Below are 19,467 nucleotides of genomic sequence, written 5' to 3'. Positions count from 1 at the left end.
GGAAAAACGACTGAGAGACAGTACAGCTCAGATTCTCGCTTTATTGGTCAACTTGATGAAAGACTACAAAACGAATTCACAAAAAATCTTTCAAGTAATCAAATCTGTACAAACCTAAACTGTATGTTTTTTTGTTTGCTGTTGTTTTTTTGTGTTTTTTTTTTTTCTTTTTACAGCTCTGGCTCATATGAATCTGAAGAGTCATATGCACGTGTGTGGGCATGTGTGCAAATGTGCGCTCGCTCTGATAAGGTGACAAACTCCTCCCTGTTCAAGCATATTGTGATCATACTCCAACAGGCAAGACACAGCATGCACACACACGCACACACCTGTGTTTTCGATTTTACAGTACAGAGGACAGGGGAAAAAAAATAATATATATTTAAAAAAAATAAAATAAAAATCCCCCTTCCACAAGTATGGACATACACACCATCTGCTAACAGGAGCTTGCTGCCAAATTCATTACATCAGCAATCTCCCACCTTCTCCCAAACCCTGTCATTTCAGTCAAGTTACTGTACAGACAATGTGGTTTCAGCCTTTCAGTGGGAAGAGTGGTCAGAGAAAGGGGGGTTTGGGGAGCAGGGAGTATAAATCTCTAATATTCTCACACAGAATATACACGTGCACACATGATTTTAATGCTCACCTGCAGACGTTTGTAAGCCTGCACACGCGCGCACTCACTCAGACAATCTGTAACATTAAACGTTTTAAGAAGTACAGATAAAAAAGGAAATAAAAGCCCTGGGTATAGGTTTGATTTCTGGCTGTTTGGTGAAAGAAAGGAGAAGAAGAGGTAGAGAGGGCAGGACAAGGGTCAAGGGCAAACTACTGGTGTCATTTCTTAGCTTTCCTAGGTGGAGTGACTGGGCGACCAGAGCCCATGCCCCCACCCCCACCATAGAACAGCTTCTTATCTGCAGGTTTGAGGATCTGCACAAGGAAAATTTAAAAAAAAAAAAAAAAAAAAAACATGAGTGAAAAATGACAACAATCTTTAAGACTTGTTCAATCAGTGATCAGTTTCTAGTTTACCTGGAATGAACACATGAGGGTCTCATCTACACTCATCATAGCTCCGGCATTGTCGAACTCCCCGCAGTAGTTTGGGGCGGAGAACAGAGTCACGAGCTGCCTCTTTGCAAAGAACTCATATCCGTCCTCAACCACCTGAAAAACAAACACAGGTTAGCAAACTCTCACACAAGATCAGGCACACAGAAGAACTATAGACTCTGCTACGGATGACAACACATGACATTATAAATGCCCTGTTACTAGCACAGCTTCACAAATAAGAAAATTACTTTAACACATCTAACTGCTGAGCACAAACTGTAGCTTGAGCTATGATCAAAATAAAACTAAGCAATAGCTGCAGCCATGTAAGGCCAGCAGCAATACTGACGTAAACTACGCTAAATGTCAACAGATTAAAGACATTTGAAGACTGAAAATCAAAACTTAGCTGCTGAAACTGGCCTGAAATCCAATTGTTCTTAATGGGTTAAAAGGTTTTTAGCTGCTGTGTCACTGCCACTATCTAAACACTTCCCCCTGAAGCACTTCCACATGGCATTTCTTAAAATACACAACAGCATCTGTAAAAAGATTGTTTGATAAATATTGCAGCCTTCCTGTAGCTTCGAGAAAGAGCCGCTTCAATGCTAATAGCTTCTTTACCCACATGACACACACGCCACGTGCACCTCCCCAGATCAAAACAATACCTGGTACCCTGCTGCAACTTCTAATAAAGACCAGACAACCCTCCAGCATCTTTAAGGGGACCCAAGGGTGGAAAAAAAAAAAAAAAATCCCCAATCAACTCTATGCAGTGAAACACTCAACTATGAGGCCCAACCAAATCCTTTTAGTTATCAAACCCTTTCACTTGTGTTACTCATTTTTACTACCATGAAACCGTGAACCATTCAATTACATTTTTTGGTACTGACCTGATGGGCTCGACAAATGAGGTCCATGTCATGTTTGTGGAGGAACTTTGTCACCACATCTGCACCAAAAGTGAAGGAGACACCGCGGTCGTTCTCACCCCAGCCCAGCACATCTTTATCGGGGTCTGCCCACAGCAGGTCGCACAGGAGGCCCTGGTCAGGAACATCAGTGGGACGCATGACCCTTCTCACCTGCTCCATGGACTGGAGGTCTGGAGACAGGCCTGGAAAATATAAATGTATAAAGAATTAAACTTCAGCAGTGAAAATAAATAAATAAATCAGCATCTGATTTTAGAATTAGTTTTTTGATGTGTTGAAGCTTGTCGTGATACAAACACATATTTTTAAAAGAGCTACCATAAAAAGACAAAAACCCTATGATATTCTGGGCGATGGTTAAAGGTAAACTTAGTGCTCAATTTCTAAATCACGAGGTACAGAAAACAGAGGCGCCGGTCGTCCAATGTTAACTTCACCCATATCCCAGCTAACAAGATAGCGCCATCATGCAAGTAGACTGGATTGCTTCCTTTTTATTAAACGCCCATCACTGGAATTACAACCCAAAAATGTCAAGCCACGACACTCAATGCTAGTTTTGCTCACTCTGTGCCTTTCAATCCAAACACCACCTGAAACATCCTCACAAGATGCAGAAATTTTTAAATGAGTACTTTCTATTGAAAACTTTAGGATGTTTTTAATGAATGTGACCATGGATATCTGACAGTGTGCCAACAGGACATGACTGCCTCTGCTGCAATAATTAGCCTAATTTCTCTTGTGAATAGAGCACAGCTGGCACATCAGTGTCTCCCTACAGGCCCTTTCATCCAGAAAGCAGCATACGCTCTGAAAGCCATTCTTTTCTATGGCTTTTGCGGTGCAAAAAAATGGTTTGCTGCTGCGTCGACTAAGAGCACTGACCGGGGAGAGCTTGCATGTGCTGCAACGAAACGTACATTGGCGCTGTTGAAATGCAGAATGACAGGTAGCAGGGAAATGCAGAACGTATGAAGACCTTGAGTGGCCACAAAAGATTGCGCAGTACAAGCAGACTGCAGCGGGTTTTTGCTGGCTGCTCAACTTAGCTGTCAGCCCAAGCACACAGCGCTTCCTTACCACTAACTTTGAGAACCTGTTGACAGGTCGTGACAGTTTAAGAATTATTTAGTGTCTTTGGCTACGATGTCCAGCTGTTTAAGAAAATAAACTGCAGTAATAACCAAGAACTGTATCGTATCATGATAGTCACCCATAAGAAAATGTTTCATACGAAGTTTTAAGAAAATGTCAGAATGTGTTTAACAACTTTTTTTTTTTTACATTTTGAACATAAATATGACAGCAAACAAAGATTACAAAGAAGTGCTTGAATTAATCAATAACATTTGGTAAATGATTATATAAAAAAAATAAATAATAACATCTACCACAGAGAGCGGTAGAAATAAAGTTTTAAAAGACACTGCACACCATCCCAAGATGTACAAAGTTTTGATCCAAAAGCTTTTTGGGAATCATCTTGTTGGTGCAAAAATACTTTGATTAATCCCTTGAGTTAGGTGCTTTTTTTAATGCTTGAATGATAAATAGGTTAGTGTTAAGTGGCTTTACCATAATAAATAATAATTCTGATATTGATCAGGTTCAATGACTGGACTGAAAATGAGTGAAGAAGCAACAAGTGTCCAAAGAAAAACTTTGAAGACTGTCAAAGCCTGGAGAACTGTTTCTCAAGACCACGTTATAAAGCACAGGACATCCTGGCTCCTTTAATGCAAAATATAAAGAAATGAAGGGTGGGTCAAGACCTTTGCACAGTACACGCTTATTACAAAAGGCAGTGATGTATTCAATGACAGTCTGTTAAAGCTGTACCTGTTTTTATCTATATCTGTGTCTACTGATCCAGGAGAAAGGAATTACAAACATAGTCAAACAAATTAAGATCCTGCAGAGTACTGCTAGACCGTGACCATTATGTTGACAGATACAACAGAGCGGAGTCTAGTCTTTGTGTGCTCGCTCTGGATAGAAACCAAATTAACTGTTTGAAGAGGATACCTCCATGGCAACAGAAGATCTTCTCATCAACAATGGCTGCTACAGGCAAACAGTTGAAGCAGTCAGTGAAGGTCTTCCACAGCTTTATGTTGTATCGCCTTTTACCTGTGGGAGGAAATTACAATTACTCGGTCACAATCTCATCATAAGAGCTATAAAATCAGCAGTGCCACTTGTTTCAAGCTGGAAACACATTTTACATAAGCCGAGCTCTAAATAGAACAAAAAGCATGTGACTGAATCACTGTTCCTACTGCCCGATCATGCTCCTTACCCTGAAGCCCGGAGTACTGAGTGTTCACCATCAAGTTTAAAGGAACTCACAAGTAAATAGATATCTTGTGTACACTGCTAATCTAAGGATACTTAATTAGTTAATCATCTGCAGACTCGTTTCAAAGTGTCAGGCAAATTTTCTTAATCGCAATAAAAAAATAAAATGAAATTGTAACCACCACACCTGTTGCAAGTGCTGATAAACATTACTTCACTAATTACTTTGTATTTCTTTTGTTTTTTCCTCCTTATGTGTAAATCTGCCCTGTACAGTCTCTTACTTCTTATTTTTAATGTGTGTATCTGCATGCTCCATCTGCCTGTCACTTTCCTGCTGAAACACTTTGCTATTTTTCATTTCTATTCTATTTAGCTTTTGATGTATTAAGATATATGTATGTATCTGTCTCTCTCCCCCTACATCTACTTATCTATATCTTATATATATCTATATATGATAAGTTTGATGTTTTGTACACGTGTTTCCTCTTTTTACAGTTTCAGTATCAACAAACCAAAAAAGAAAAACCAAGGTGTCCTCTTGACCACACCGAGGTCTGCTGTATTTTGGCCTACACTTTTCTATTCAACAGGTAACCACAGAGAGCAGTCACACCACTTTCCAAATTACTATCTGTATCTGTGTGCATGACTTACACTCGTCGTAGAAGCCGTATATTCTGTTAATAGAGGCGCACTCATGGTTTCCTCTCAGCAGAAAGAAGTTTTCTGGGTATTTGATCTTGTAAGCCAGCAACAGACAGATGGTCTCCAGGGACTGCTTGCCTCTGTCTACGTAGTCCCCCAGGAACAGGTAGTTGCTCTCTGGGGGAAAGCCTCCATATTCAAACAGCCTGAGCAGATCATAGTACTGCCCGTGAACATCACCTAGAGAAACAAGCAGTGTTAGAGTGGAAACAGCAATGTTGTTCAAAGGTGTGATTATCGTGCTCAGTATATGTGCACAACAAAGGCTAAGGGAGTTGGATGGAGGTACAACATGACTAGAGACCTTGAAGATTAGCACTTTATACCATGACTGACAAAGTGTTATTTTAAATAAACACTGTTATTACAGAGTTACCTTATGGGTATGTGTTTTGTTATGAGGTTGCATTTAGTATGAGGATGCTTAAGATTTCTACTGCAGTATAGACTGTTCCAGTTCCTGAAACCTGTTCCTTAAACTAACATTCAACGCAGTCAGGCAACATTAAGGTACGGCAGGAAAACTCCAGGGAAACTTGAAGTACAAAACAGAACTGAACCAGCAAGTCAGTACCAATTTATCCCGTGAGTTGTTTATGTGGCAAAATTACAGCCACGAAGAATTAAACACTTTTTTTTTTTTTAGAGCCAGTCTGTTTTTAATTAACTATAATAACTTAGCATTTGGTCATGTGAATACTAGAGCATAGTATGCACATAAGCTGACTCATAATGGTCCAGCACTCTAAGCTTCAACAGCTTGCTATGTTGTTTGACCACCCTCGAGAATTCCCTCGACTCCAAAGAACGCCACTTAAGCCTCACCACAAATCTTGAGGGGCGCCTCAAGTTCAAGCAGGATTGGCTGGCTGAGGAAGATCTCCCGGGATTTGAGGCAAAGACCACGGATTTCATTCTCTGTCAGCTGAACATTTTTGCCAGGTCTGGAGCCTTTCACTGTAAGGGGAAAAAATGAGTCAGAAAACAACAGCAGATTCTGACACTGTTTTTAATAAGAAAGGGGTAAATTATTACAAGTGGCTATTGGGTGATTATTCTCATTTCTCCCTGCATAAATGCAGCTTAACGTGTAATTTGTAGGGCATACTGCCATGGACAGTTGGCTCATTTCATTTTGTGCACACTGTAGCTGTGAATCTGCTATGTTGTTGATTAGAAGCAACATAATTAGAAAAAGATATCTCAAAATAAAGGAGGACAAATCTGTGGATTACACATTTTACAACGGTAATCAGCGCACTCATTTATAATCATAATCTGCAAATGTCACACACTTTTATGTGAGGAATCTTGTATGGCTCCAAATACAGCCAAACCAAACATAAAGACAAAGACATTTTCAGAGGCATCCAGAGGCCGACCTATATATAGTGAACCGTGATAGTTAACAAATCAAGACTCTGTAGCACCCTGGATGATTTTACTGGTGTTATGGAGCATTTTGTCTCTGTCCTACAAAACAATAAAAATAAAAATGTGATTACAGGTAACAAAATAAAATGACCTCACCCTGCTAGCATACAGGAGTGACCTTTTAAATTTAACCGTATAACCACTTCAGTGTGTACCCAAACGATGTCTGCACAAGTATAAACGTTTAAAATGATGCATATTTCTGCATCATAGTATGTTTCAATGCAAGTTTAAGAGACCAACTCTCACAATTCCAGTGGGGCGAATATATAAATGTGTTCAAAAATATATATTTAACCAGTCTCTCTGTTGTATTGAATTTCCCGAAACGAAATCAAAAAAGTACAATTTATTAAGCATTTAAATTCTATGCTTCGTTTGCAAGCAGCGCCGGATGAACTGAACTTGTTTTCACGGCGTTGGCGGCTACCGTTCCCTAGCCGCAGTTGGCTAAAATGGCTACCTCTTTGAATAAATATCGAGCGAAATACTTGGTCTTACCTTCGAGGAGACGCTGTATAATGGAGTCGATGTTCAACTTGTCGGCTTCTGCCATGTTCTGCCCCTGTTCCGGCCGACTTCTAATAACTTCTACGAATTCAAGAGGTACTGGGTGTTAACTGGTTGCCGAATTATAGTTACCTGAACTAGTTTAGTGTTAATCGGCTATCGTTAGCCCGCTAGCTAGCTAACCTTGGGGAAGAATCGGCTACCTCAAAATTTGAGGCGAGATTTTGAAATGTTAACGGTGTGATGGCTGTCATGTACTTCGGAAACCACATTAATCGACTAATTCCATTTAGGCATCCGAATTTCGTTTAGTCTATTCGTATTTTCGCGACTACGTTATTGTGCGGCAGCTACTAGCACCATGCCATCGACAAAAAAAAAGCTGCTGGACGAGCGTTAGCTCAAAGCGGTGTCGAACGGAAGTGGGCTGACCACTGTCGTGCCCCCATTGGTTAGCTTTAAAAATAGGCGGCGTTTGTGCCATCCTATCTACTCCTTGATTGGTTGTTTTCCGTGTCTATCAGCATTTACTTATCTCAAACTAATTTGTAAAAAAAGGGCAGTGTTTCTTGATTACGTTACGTTTAGGCTACTGTAAATTGAAGACCTTATGAGTAAAGACAAGAAAAAAGCACATTTTTCGCATTTACTCAAACAATCTTGTTTGTATTCGTTTCGTATTTGTTGCGCAGCAAAAGCGACTCCCACGGAAGTGACCATGATTGGAAGAACATGCGACGTATTTGGGCGCTGACGCAATGTCCCAGCGCCTGGCAACACGCAGCGAGTGATTCATTGTAAAGTTGGGAGATGGTTTGGCTAATTTGTTATTTCACTAAGAGATAAACATGTCCCTTAGCCGGACAGCTGCTAACCTGTATATTTTACACTAATAATTCGGTTTGTATCAGACAATCATCCAACCATGAAGTTGCTCCATAAAGATATTGAGAAAGATAATGCCGGGTGAGTGAGCTCTGATGGCTAATGCTAGTAGGCTAACCAGCTTGCTGTGTTGTAGCTGACTGTACATGTGTCAGTGTAGTGAGTTACATTCCCGTGTACACTCACAAAAGGGGAGAGGTGTGGGTTTTGTATTAATAAGCAAACCGACCATTTTCTCTTAATATGTGTTAAAACAGAACCTTTACTAACATGTTACAACTTCTGGTTTAGCTTTAGCTTTACAGACTGAATGGACAAACCACACCTTAGGGAGTAAACAAAACAAACTTATATTAATACACACTATGTACTTTGGGAATTCCTGTGCCATTTTACCACCTTCGCATCTTACATTCGGAGGAGATCTATTTTTAAATTTTTTTGTATACCAAAACCACACGAGTGCAGATCCTTTCTTATTGATCATCAACGCTTAATTCAGTCAGGTGACTCTGGTGCCTGAGGAGGCGGAAGATATGTGGCATACCTACAACCTGCTCCAAGTGGGGGACAGCTTAAGAGCCTCGACTATCAGGTAATAATCAATATATTACACAAAGACACAGGTGAAGCCCTGTAATAATGCTGATTTCTTTAAAGGATTACAGTGAACCCCTTTTTTATTTCATGGATTTGTAAAATATGCTGGCAAAAGAAGTTAAAGATTAGACACCCACTGTAACAATTAAGTTGCAAAGAAAGGTTTTGTGTGTAAGACTGCTTTGTAGAAATACTTTAGAAATATATGGTATTCATATATCCTGATTATTGTATGAATTTTGATAATATCTAATTAAGGTAGATATTAATTAGACCACACGCCCTCGATTATGATATTAAGTCACTCGGTCAGACTAAGCTAACATTGTCTCAGGATGGTGGTGCATGGGATCAGGCCTCTTGTTTGTAGGATAAGATAAGATAAGATAAGATGAGATAAGATAGGATAAGAAGAACTTTATTTATCCCGAGGGAAATTCTTTTGTCATACATATGCTCAATGCAGCAAAAGAGACAGAGGAGCAGAGGAATAAGAAATACAATATGTACAATAGAATACAAGTATACAGTAATATACAGTATTCCTAGAGTATCTTAAATTATTCAATAAAATGTCATATTTAGTCTTCCTGTAACAACACAATATCGCCACGTCAATTTTTTTCCCCCTCCTATAATCTTTAATAAAAGTTCTAGTTATATCTGCGGTGTAAGTTTCCATTTTTGAGTATTTTTATCGGTATTCCATTCAGTGTTGGTGGGATCATTGTAGTTGATATACCACAATGTTCAAGCAAACAAACCAAAAAAACCAAACACCCACATCCCTCGGGCAGCATTGATGTAGCTGTAACTCAAGTTTATGCCTCTTTGTGACTCAGTGTGTGGAGCGATGCTTTGACAGAGGTGTGAAGTTGTGTTTATTATAGTCATTCTGTGTTTTTCAAGGATTGTTATAGCTTTCAGCATTACTCTTCTATCTTAGTGTTTTGTTCTGAAATATACACAGCTCATCATCAGTGCAGCAACTAAAGCTTCGGCTTCTGTCCTGTTCCCACAGAAAGGTGCAGACCGAGTCCCCTACAGGAAGCGTGGGCAGCTCAAGAGTCCGAACTACTCTGACATTGTGTGTGGAGACTATCGACTTTGACACCCAGGCCTGCCAGCTGAGAGTAAAGGGAACTAACATAGAGGAGAACCAATATGTCAAGGTCTGAGATTTATAAACACTCTGGTAAATGGGCTGGGTGAATTATTTACTGTTTTTATTTTCTGCTTCCTATATGAACCCATCTTAAATAAAATAAAAAAAGGCACATACCCTCAGTCAGTGGACAATACAACGACATCATTGGCACCTTTTACATATTCTGCACATTGTCGAGAAGAACAGTAGGATCAGCTGGCTAGCAATAGCAGGAGTCAATGCAGCCTTTGGAAAATGGTTTAGACCAGACTCCATACTTATTTTCCAGCATCTGAGTGAAGACCGGTTGTTCCACTGTGTCAGTGGGGTCATGTCAGGACTGACATAAAAAGCATCGTCTGTCATTTATTATAAGTGACACCAAAACGAAGCAACTAATGTCAGCTGCTTTTCTGCTGTGGTTTTCTTATTGACACCAGATCCGTTATCTGATTTTTAGGTTGAACATTGTTTTGTTTTTTTGTAAACTTTTATAGAGCTTCGTAGGTTTGTCTGTTTATTTTTCATCAAGAAAGCTCCGCCATCAACAGCTGTCTCAACAACCAATGTTTCTGTCTTTTACAGTCTCTGATTTTATGACTTTTTCATGTTGCACAAAAGCAGAAATTAACCGATTTAATCTGACGTACCACCCAACCCCCAGGATGCAGGCTAACTTGTGTTTGAAATGAAAAGTGGTTGTGATTGTGTTGTATTATTTTGCTTTTCAGATGGGGGCTTATCACACTATTGAGCTTGAGCTCAACAGGAAGTTCACTCTGGCTAAAAAGAACTGGGACAGCGTCGTGCTGGATAGAATTGGTAAGCAGATGCCACCTCAGAACTCCAACCACCAAAACAACTATAAACTGTTTACTGTAGTGTAAAGCGCTTTGGAGTCCTTAGGGACTAAGTAAAGCGCTATAGAAATACAGGCCATTTAGCATTTTACTGATTTGTCTGACTGTCGATTATTTTAAAGCATGTACTTCCTACTACAACTAATCACAAGGACTCTTAAGCTGTATATAAATACATATATATATATATATAAGTAATATATATATAAAGTAAGATCTTACTTACCTTTCTTAAAATCTCTCAAAATCTTGTTTTCTGATAAAGATGGCTGCCCCTCATTGAGCCTGGTTCTGCTGGAGATTTCTTCCTGTTAAAAGGGAGTTTTTCCTTCCAACTGTCACCAACTCCTTGCTCATAGGGGGTTATCTGATTTTTGGGGGCTTTCTCTCTAATATTGAAGGGTCTTAACCCTACAGCATAAAGGTGACAGTTGTTGTGATTTGACACTAAATAAATAGAATTGAACTGATTATAGCAAATAGAAATTTCTTGGCTTGGGTAACTGTTCTCAAAATTTCAGCAGCTGTTTGGCTAGTTTTCTTATTTTATTCAGATTTGTTCAAATTCAACAGGCTGTCAACAGTTCTCTTATAAGATATACTTTGAGTTAATGGTCCTTTACAAATTTTACTCCATAGTGTAGGGGTTTACACATTCACGCAACAAGTAATAAATAGTCATAAACAAAGCAAAGACCTTTTCTTTTTAAAATTCTGGTCAAGCAGTGAAAGCCTTTTCCAGATGGCAAGAATTGTAAGCCGAGTGAATAAAATCACTGAACACTTTATTAGGAAAACCACCGTAGAAGATGTTGGAAATTTTGTCAATTACGTTTTAAATATAACTTCTTCTTTTTGTTTCCATTATATCATTGTCTACGTTTCAGATCAGGCATGTGACCCGACCCAGAGGGCAGATGTGGCTGCTGTGGTAATGCAGGAAGGCCTGGCCAACCTGGTGCTCGTGACACCTGCCATGACGCTGCTTCGTGCAAAAGTGGAAGTCACCATTCCCCGTAAGAGAAAAGGAAGCTGCACACAGCACGAGAAGGTAAAAGTGATTTATAGGCGACTAATCAGCTGTTAGCGAATCGGGAGCTCTAAAAGCAAGCAAACGGGAATGGAGTGACATTTTGAAAAGTGCACAGTGCCAAATCTGAATATGAAGATAGACAGCTAAAATGTACACAGTGTGCCAACCCAATTATAATTTTCATATTGCGTGAGTGTTTTGGTGTAGATGTCATGGGGGTTAGGAGCTTACCGATTGAAACAAAGTAGGCAGATATACATATTCAAATATATGTAAATGTTTTTAAATGGGATTGAGTGGAGTTCAAGTGGATTACATTTCTCTTTAGCCTCAGGAAGTCAACCTCAGTTTTTTTTGTTTGTTTTCTGTGATATGTGAGGAAAAAATCATAATAGTGTAAGAAAAAATTTGGTTGTCTCCTTTTTTGGGGGATGTAACACTGAGAGAGTTTTTCATCCCGTGTGCTTACTGTCAAAGTGTCTGTTTGCAGGGACTGGAGAAGTTTTATGAAGCTGTGATGCAAGCCATTCTCCGTCACATCAATTTTGATGGTAAGGCTGTTGTGTGCGCGTAGACATACACTTCTGCCTTTTTTTTAAACTTATTGTAACAGTTCCAGTTTAATGTTTGCTGTGAAGCTTTCATTCATGGTGATGTGAATCATTGTGTTTGGTTCCCGATATTGTTTATTAATGTTATAACTTAAAAAGGCTTTTCAGTCTCACTGGATATTTTTCAGTGGGATCATACATGTTTTAGAGTAGTAACCTCTATTTTCCTGTAAACATATTAACTTTTATTAAATTGCCTCTGTGTTTTGCTACGTATATAAATCTAGACAGATGTGGATGTAAACTGCTGGTTCAGGTAGTTTCTCTTTACAGAAGATATCATTTAAAAAGAGTTAAGATTTAGATTTTTTCCTTTCTTACTTTCTGCCAGTTGTGAAGTGCATCCTGGTGGCCAGCCCAGGCTATGTGAAGGACCACTTTACGACCTACCTCTTTAGTGAGGCGGTACGGCAGGACAACAAGATCCTGCTGGAGAATCGGCCCAAATTCATGCTGGTCCACTCATCGTCAGGTCATAAGTACTCACTCAAAGGTAGGAGCTGCTGCCACTTGACAGCAAAATTAAATTGATCTCCTCATAAGGTGCAGACTCACTGAGACAACTGTTGTTTTGCAGAAGTCCTTTCTGACCCCACTGTGACAAATAGGCTGTCTGATACGAAGGTGACTATGCATCCTGTGATTTAAGAGTTTGTGCATATTTGTGCATATGATTGCTAAACTGTGCACACAGCTTTTTAAACTCTGAGCAAAAAAACCCAAATTTTTCAGTATAAATTGTATTAATCTGTGTGGAATTATGATTTTTTTTCACTGGAGACATAAATAACTTTGACCTGTTGTTTTGTATCTTGCTCCTCAGGCAGCCGGAGAGGTGAAAGCCCTGGAAGACTTCTATAAAATGCTGCAGCATGAGCCTGACCGAGCCTTCTATGGGTGAGGGCTTGATGATGGAATGTAACAGTTAACTTATATTGTTAACACTGATTGTTAACAACCTGCATATCTTTGCATCCTCACAGCCTCGGTCATGTGGAGAAAGCTGCTGACGCCCTCGCTGTCGACACCTTGTTGATAAGCGACAAGTTGTTCAGGTAGGTGTGCATGAGTGATGCTATTGACAGCCAGTGTTATTCTGCCTCATTGCTGCTGTTGTTTAGGTGTAACATGTTCACTAACATACTGATAAGTAAGGTCAAAGAACTTTTCCTTTCCGTGTTTTTTTTTGTTTTTGTCATATCAATATAACATTACTTGGGTGGATGCACATACTGAACACAGCCAGGATCAAATAATGACGTCAGCATATGTACATGTATTCACTCTGAGCGGTCAGTCTTTAGACTGCCTTTCTTTAAACACTTGATTCATGACAGCTTTCTGGGACGTCTATGATATCAAAAAAAAAGAGGATATCCTTAAAATCGTCATTACGGGCCCACAGTTCTGCCTGTTTCAATGCTTAATTTGTTTTGTCAGGCATCAGGATATCCCCACCAGGAGTCGCTACGTTCGCTTGGTGGACAATGTGAGAGACAATGGTGGCACTGTCAGGTAACTTTGTAAATACTGTGTTTGTAGACTTAAAAACTGGACTTTTGTTATGTACTATATGTGTCATTTTGTTAAAAGTAGAAGTGCAGGCTCCTGTAGATTTACCTGCTGGCTAGAACATGTTTAAAGTACTTTGGAAAACATCAGGCTGATGACTTTTTCTCTCTTTTCCATGCAGAATATTCTCAAGCCTTCATGTTTCGGGTGAACGTAAGTTATTACTCCCTTCATGTAGTTGAAGTTAACTCTTTAGCTCTCTCAAGCTCGAAGGAGCTGTGGTTTTTCAACTTGATGTCCTGTCACGTTGTTTTCAATGCGTAAAAAATCATCCCCCATAGATTCCCATTACTATCACTATAGCCACAGTACTGATACCAACAGAGCCATCCTTACTTCCTCAATTTGACACGTAACTTCCCACAGTCCTGCCCCTCGCTAAAAGCTGTAGTTGAAGTTCATGAACCTGAACAAGACTTTAGGAAAACTGAGAGGACATCGTTCAACAGCACTAAAGTATTGAACAGCTGTCATTACGTTAACATTAGTCGGTTAACTGTTAGCAATTACTTGAGCCTAGGGGTGACAATCTGGTCTACTTCTATTGCTGGTCCCAGATCTGGATATGTTGGAGGGTTGGGTCACAACCTAAAAATGCTCTTATGTGAACCTTACAGTTGATGTTAATATACAACTTCTAAAAACTGCCTCTTAATTTTTTTAGCATTTTCTTCTGGATTTAATTTCTCACGAACATTTGCAATGGATTGCATAGTATTTCTTTTTTAATCTGATACCATCATGGTTTAAATCCATGTCTGCTAATTTGTTCTCCTCTTCTGCACTGGTTTTGTTGATGTATAGCTACATCACTTAAGCCTCAAAGAAACTGTATCTGACCTGTATGGTCATTCCTGTCGGAGCACCACTGAAACAAATGGGAGCATCTCTCTGCACTTTTTTTTCTGTAGGGTTTTGTTACTTAACATGAAATCACTAATAAGAGTAAAATAATGCAACAATAATGCGTAGGATTAATTTACCGCTGTCAGTTAGACTCAGTAAATTGATGACGCCACACACATAAAGTGATAATCTCACTCTTTATTGATGTCTTACTCAAATAAGAAGTCAAGAATTTGTGCTACAACTGCACCGATTGCATTTTTGTACTTAAATGTAAAGCCAGTCTGCAGTACAGGATGTGTCACCTTTTGATTTATCCTGGACTGTCTCTCCAGAACTGACTCAGCTGAGTGGGGTGGCTGCCATATTGCGGTTTCCCATCGCCGACCTTTCAGACGCCGAGGACGACAGTAGCTCAGATGAAGACTGATCCACACAAACACACCAGACTTCTTCCGATACCCCCCCCAGTTTTGCAGATAAACATGGGAATGCTCAATGTGTTATAAAACAATGAGTCGTGAGAAATTGCACCTCTGTAACAGCCACATCTTTTACAAATCAAATTAACATGCCTGATTTTCTAAAGTGGCCATAAATTCACTTAATTTTGATGCAGTTTTACGTGCTTTGATGGTTTTGGTTTGAAGGTGACAGTTTATCTGAAAGGTTCACATTAAGCTAAAGACAGAAAATCCTCAATTCACAAGAAGGGCAGTAAGATGAATGTAACATTTTTTTGCCAAGTCACAAAAAAAACATTCATTTTAAATGATAGCAATAGCAAAATCAGTGACTTCTTGAGTCAAGTGTACATACAATATATCTTTCTTGCAATTAAACAGCAGAAGCATGCAACTACTCCTGTTATTTCTCTCGTTTATCACCATTCTTGGGTTAAAATACAGGTTGGACCAAGATATAAAAATAGATATTTTCTTTCTCACAGTTATTTTTTTCTTTCATTTCAAAAACTATTTAAGGGCATTACACCCCAAACTACTGCATATCAACCTCTATAAATCAAGTATGTTCAGGATTTTCAATTAGATGCAATGATGTGATTTACAGTTAGAACACTGTAGGTTCCTCTTATTCTTCTTTGGCAAAATGTCAAATTATGAACTTCCCCTGTGAAGAATTTCAGCAGCTAGGACTAAAGTGCATTTTTAAATGTAACTTTTTAAGAAAAAAAACATAATTTGCTTCTGTATATTAACTTCGTATTTATTGACTTTCCCATTTAATTTAGCTTTTTATGTAAATGTTACATTTAAGAATAGGGTTTTTTTGTGGGGACTTTTTTCCCCTTTGCATTTTTCAACCTTCTTATTTTATACACATCAATATTTTATTATCAGATTTATTGAAGCACTTCTGCTTCATTATCTGAATAAGGGGCTGTGATTAAAAAAGTGTGATGGTAACTTCTAACTAAAGCTAGCTACTTTAGATAGGCTAGCTAAGTTAGGTAGGGTAGTTACGTTAGCTAGAGTGGAGTTATCTAAAGCTAGGTAAAGCTAGCTAAAGTAGAAGATAAAAATAAATTGATAAGTTAGGTAATTAGAAAAATTATACATTGAAAATTAAATGGGAAGGTAAATAAAGGGGGAATACAAATGTAAATACGGAAATAAATCAAAACTTTTATTTTTATATCAGATTTATAAACGTATTAATTTACAATAGTTATTTTTGGGCAGTTAATGGCATATTTCTTTAATATATATCTATAGAGTATTGATTTTGGCAGTTTCGGCCCTCCATTAACTCCTCCCTCACTGAATGCTAAATTCAAGTGTAGCCTTGACTGCAAGCATGCGTGAACTAGCTGCTCTTGGCATCACTCAGCAGGACACTGGTAGCTCTTAATCCAGGCTAAATCCTCCAGTGTGCCCCAGTGTAGGTAGATAATTGAACAGATAACCATGACATGCATTATCTGGTGGCTGTTGCCCCAGTTGTCAAACAATCCTGGCTTGAAGCGCTCAGGGATCTGGACAATGTTGACCAGCCCTCCCAGTAAAGCTAGACAGTCCATGATGACAAAGAGTCGCAGAGAATTTGGGCTTCCTACCCCGCTGCCATAAACCCGAAACAGGAAGAGGCTGAAACGGAACAAGGCCTGCCAGACAAACGATCGCAGGCGCCGGACGTTAGTGCGGGCAGTGGTGGCACAGTAGATCCCGTGGGCTGACAGGAGGATATAGACCAGCAAGGCAGTCTGTTGCACGCTTGGGTAGCAGAGGAGGGTGATATAAATGATAGGAATTGCCCCTGGAGAGATAATGCAAGGTTGCTGTTACTGGCATTGTTGTCAGCATGGTTATTTTTAGAAGTCAACACTAAAAATTGTTTGGTATCTTGTTATTTTTGCTGCTGTTTTTCAGAAGCAAATTCCAGAGTAAACCATCCAATATTGAGTACCACAAATGTTAACCATTAGGTACTCAATATTGAGTACCTAATGAAAAAATCAGGAGTGATCCAGGGTTCCTCTGAAAAAAGAAACGTTATGGCAATCAGTCTGATATTTATTGAGGTCTAGCCCTAAAGTTGTGGATAATCCCATGCACTGTTAAATGAGGGCTTGAGGCTTGACATATCTTTACAAAGACTTTACATGAGACTTTTAAGCTTATTGACCGACTTAAGTGATTCTGGGAGGAATTTTTTAATGTTTAATATCTTTAATCTGCCTGAAGACTTAATTGGTTGTTTTTAAGACCACCACAGTATTTTGTCCATTCTTATTCACGTTCACACTCCTGTCAGAGCATTGAGGTCTGCTAATCAGACAATCCTCAATACTCCGACATCTAGACTAAAGGGTTAAAAACTCGGTCGTTGGTGGGAATACTGCTAGGGAGAGTTGCTACTCCTCCACATCAAAAGAGGCCAGTTGATTTGGTTCAGGGATCTGACTAGCATGCCTCCTGGGGACCTCCTTGGTGAAGTGATTCAGGTATGTCCCACTGCGAGGAAGCTCTGAGGCTGACCAGGAAAGATTATCTCTTAGTTGGCTTAGGGAATGCCCTGGTGTCTCCCAAGAAGAACTGGAGGAGGTGGGTATCTACTAACACTGGTACCCCTGCAACCTGGACCCGGATAAGAATTAGTAGATGTATCGATGGATTTTAAAAGAAAGAAATGTGGATGCAGGGGCACCCTTGAATTGTATCAAGACCATAGTATTCAGCATTTCTAAAATTTTTGTTGTAACTTATGAATGCTGTCTTTTTTTGTTGTTTTTAATAAAAAACTGAATCTTGTTAATGGCTTGAATTCCAGAAACTTAAAACTTGAAAACATCTTAGTTATGATCAGTAAGCCCCTCTGGTCCCAGTCTTAGCATCAGGAGCAATCTCTGGGGTTACATTTACTTTCTTTCATCAACCTACCGAGGGTGTTAACTAGGCAGACGCCGACCATGTCCAGGGAGAGCAGCGTGTCGTACACGTGTTCTCCTCCCACGTGGTTCATGAACAAATGGTAGAGCACTGATCCCATGGTGGGACAGAGGCAGGCCAGATAGTGGACAACACATATCCAGATGCTGTCCACCTCTTTCCAGGGGATACTAAAAGGTAGCAGCACCAAGAAAAGGAAGAAAGGAATTCCTGAAATGACAGGAAGGAAAAGAACATCATTATTTTTCTGAAATCTGCAGAATTTAAAAAGAATTTGTTGAGGTATGTGCCACTGCTGTAGGTTAATGTCAGCTTAATTTATAGTGGCATTTTAAACACATCACCTTAGTGCAACACATAGAAGTACCGCCTGTTGCAAAACAATATGAGGAATTCAATGGACCGAAACGGTTCCTCTGTTTAATTGTATTTTTTACTAGAAATGAGTAGTTGGTTACATACATAGAGAAGCCCGAGCAGCACTCTAATGCTAATACGCTTCACTTCCCCTTAGTAAGAGTGTTAGGCTTAATGAACTTATGGGATAGCCATGGTGAAAATGGGGCAAGAAGACGACAAGGCCTACTGAAGTTCAAGGCTGTGAAGTTTCTAGTTTGTGCACAGACCAATTTCCTTTGTTTTTGCTGTTTTTTCCATGACTAAGCCAGCCTTGAAAAGTTTCACATTAAAACCAGAAGTTTTAAAGATTTCTTAACACACATATCTTATTCTACAGCAGCTCAGAATCTATGCAAAGTTGTCTTTGGATGCTTCACTCAAGATCCATATGGGCATTTACAGATGAGATGTATCGGTCACCTTCAACGGCCCAGTTAACCAGTGGACACTGTCAGGGCTCTGATTCCCAGGGCAGATTACAGCTAATACCCCATATCCTCATTACCCATCCTTGTCAGGTGTGTTTGTATCTGGCCATAAGTGAGAGTTGACATGCGTGACCTGTTTAGTTTGCGGGTTAATGCGATTCAAGGTGAGAGAAACTTGCTTTGCGTGTACAAGTGTAAAAATATATTTCAATGATGATTCAGGTATAGTAAGAACAGATGCAATGGCATTTTCTTATTAAGTCCAGAATAAAGTTTATAGGCGTGTATGCACCAGTTGAAAGAACCATAGTTAATTGCTGGACTTACCGTGTGTGTAGATGTTCCCCAGCTCATTGTGCATGTAGAAGAGGCTCCTGACGCACTCTTCAGCTGTGGACACCGGCCGGTAACCCGTCAGGACATATTTGTTGAACTGAAGGTGAGCAGGAGCCTTTGCAAAGTCCAAGAGCCGCGGTCCTTCGTAAAGCACCATCATGACTTCCTACAGCCAGTGCCCTCACATTTAGCTTCCTCACCATTTAGATCATAAAAAGGGCGCACTCGGGACTCCCGGGCTGGTCTTGACCACGACCAGCCGGAAACTCTGGTCCTCCAAACCCATCATTGGACAGGTATAAGTCCATGCAAGCAACCTGTTGAGCTGGCTAAGTGGCATGATTTTGGACCAATCAGCGCACGGCCTTTATTCCT

The 19,467-nt window shown here is 39.7% G+C and overlaps 3 protein-coding genes across 4 annotated transcripts; 1 reads left to right on the top strand and 2 right to left on the bottom strand.

The window, feature by feature from the left end:
- Positions 1-21: 21 nt before the first annotated feature.
- ppp1cab (protein phosphatase 1, catalytic subunit, alpha isozyme b) lies at positions 22-7,409 on the bottom strand. 2 transcript variants are annotated; one of them, XM_013266490.3, is made up of 8 exons: positions 7,149-7,409; positions 6,957-7,046; positions 5,847-5,978; positions 4,971-5,201; positions 4,038-4,142; positions 1,968-2,191; positions 1,045-1,179; positions 22-942 (listed from the first exon to the last, which is right to left on the bottom strand). In XM_013266490.3, exons 2-8 carry the CDS (start codon positions 7,009-7,011, stop codon positions 847-849), a joined length of 978 nt encoding a protein of 325 aa, XP_013121944.1. In that variant the 5' UTR covers positions 7,012-7,046; positions 7,149-7,409; the 3' UTR covers positions 22-846. The 2 variants fall into 2 exon arrangements, with proteins under 2 accessions (XP_013121944.1, XP_003458780.1); XM_003458732.5 differs by having other exon boundaries at positions 6,957-7,408.
- A 119-nt stretch (positions 7,410-7,528) lies between these two features.
- Positions 7,529-15,377, top strand: pelo (pelota mRNA surveillance and ribosome rescue factor). Its single transcript, XM_003458735.5, has 13 exons — positions 7,529-7,931; positions 8,353-8,445; positions 9,472-9,622; positions 10,329-10,419; positions 11,345-11,508; positions 11,981-12,041; positions 12,433-12,594; positions 12,679-12,725; positions 12,925-12,998; positions 13,085-13,156; positions 13,542-13,616; positions 13,795-13,826; positions 14,855-15,377. Exons 1-13 carry the CDS (start codon positions 7,891-7,893, stop codon positions 14,947-14,949), a joined length of 1,158 nt encoding a protein of 385 aa, XP_003458783.1. The 5' UTR covers positions 7,529-7,890; the 3' UTR covers positions 14,950-15,377.
- Positions 14,991-19,450, bottom strand: paqr4b (progestin and adipoQ receptor family member IVb). Its single transcript, XM_003458736.5, has 3 exons — positions 19,084-19,450; positions 17,921-18,139; positions 14,991-16,796 (listed from the first exon to the last, which is right to left on the bottom strand). Exons 1-3 carry the CDS (start codon positions 19,250-19,252, stop codon positions 16,363-16,365), a joined length of 822 nt encoding a protein of 273 aa, XP_003458784.1. The 5' UTR covers positions 19,253-19,450; the 3' UTR covers positions 14,991-16,362.
- Positions 19,451-19,467: the final 17 nt, after the last annotated feature.

Source organism: Oreochromis niloticus, linkage group LG8 (assembly GCF_001858045.2).
Source record: "Oreochromis niloticus isolate F11D_XX linkage group LG8, O_niloticus_UMD_NMBU, whole genome shotgun sequence".
Classification (NCBI taxonomy): Eukaryota; Metazoa; Chordata; class Actinopteri; order Cichliformes; family Cichlidae; genus Oreochromis; species Oreochromis niloticus.
This window is presented reverse-complemented; position numbering and strand designations above follow the sequence as displayed.

Bases quoted from the DNA above. Each gene is read 5' to 3' on its own strand.
- ppp1cab (XM_013266490.3), bottom strand. From the start codon at position 7,011: ATGGCAGAAGCCGACAAGTTGAACATCGACTCCATTATACAGCGTCTC. The intron at 5,979-6,956 runs GTAAGACCAAGT...TTCCCCTTACAG, and splicing joins TATACAGCGTCTCCTCGAAG to TGAAAGGCTCCAGACCTGGC. The intron at 2,192-4,037 runs GTATCCTCTTCA...TATATTTTCCAG, and splicing joins GATCTTCTGTTGCCATGGAG to GCCTGTCTCCAGACCTCCAG.
- pelo (XM_003458735.5), top strand. From the start codon at position 7,891: ATGAAGTTGCTCCATAAAGATATTGAGAAAGATAATGCCGG. The intron at 8,446-9,471 runs GTAATAATCAAT...CTGTTCCCACAG, and splicing joins TTAAGAGCCTCGACTATCAG to AAAGGTGCAGACCGAGTCCC. The intron at 9,623-10,328 runs GTCTGAGATTTA...TTTGCTTTTCAG, and splicing joins AGGAGAACCAATATGTCAAG to ATGGGGGCTTATCACACTAT.
- paqr4b (XM_003458736.5), bottom strand. From the start codon at position 19,252: ATGATGGTGCTTTACGAAGGACCGCGGCTCTTGGACTTTGCAAAGGCT. The intron at 18,140-19,083 runs GTAAGTCCAGCA...CTGTCATTTCAG, and splicing joins GGGGAACATCTACACACACG to GAATTCCTTTCTTCCTTTTC. The intron at 16,797-17,920 runs GTAGGTTGATGA...TTATCTCTCCAG, and splicing joins CTGCCTAGTTAACACCCTCG to GGGCAATTCCTATCATTTAT.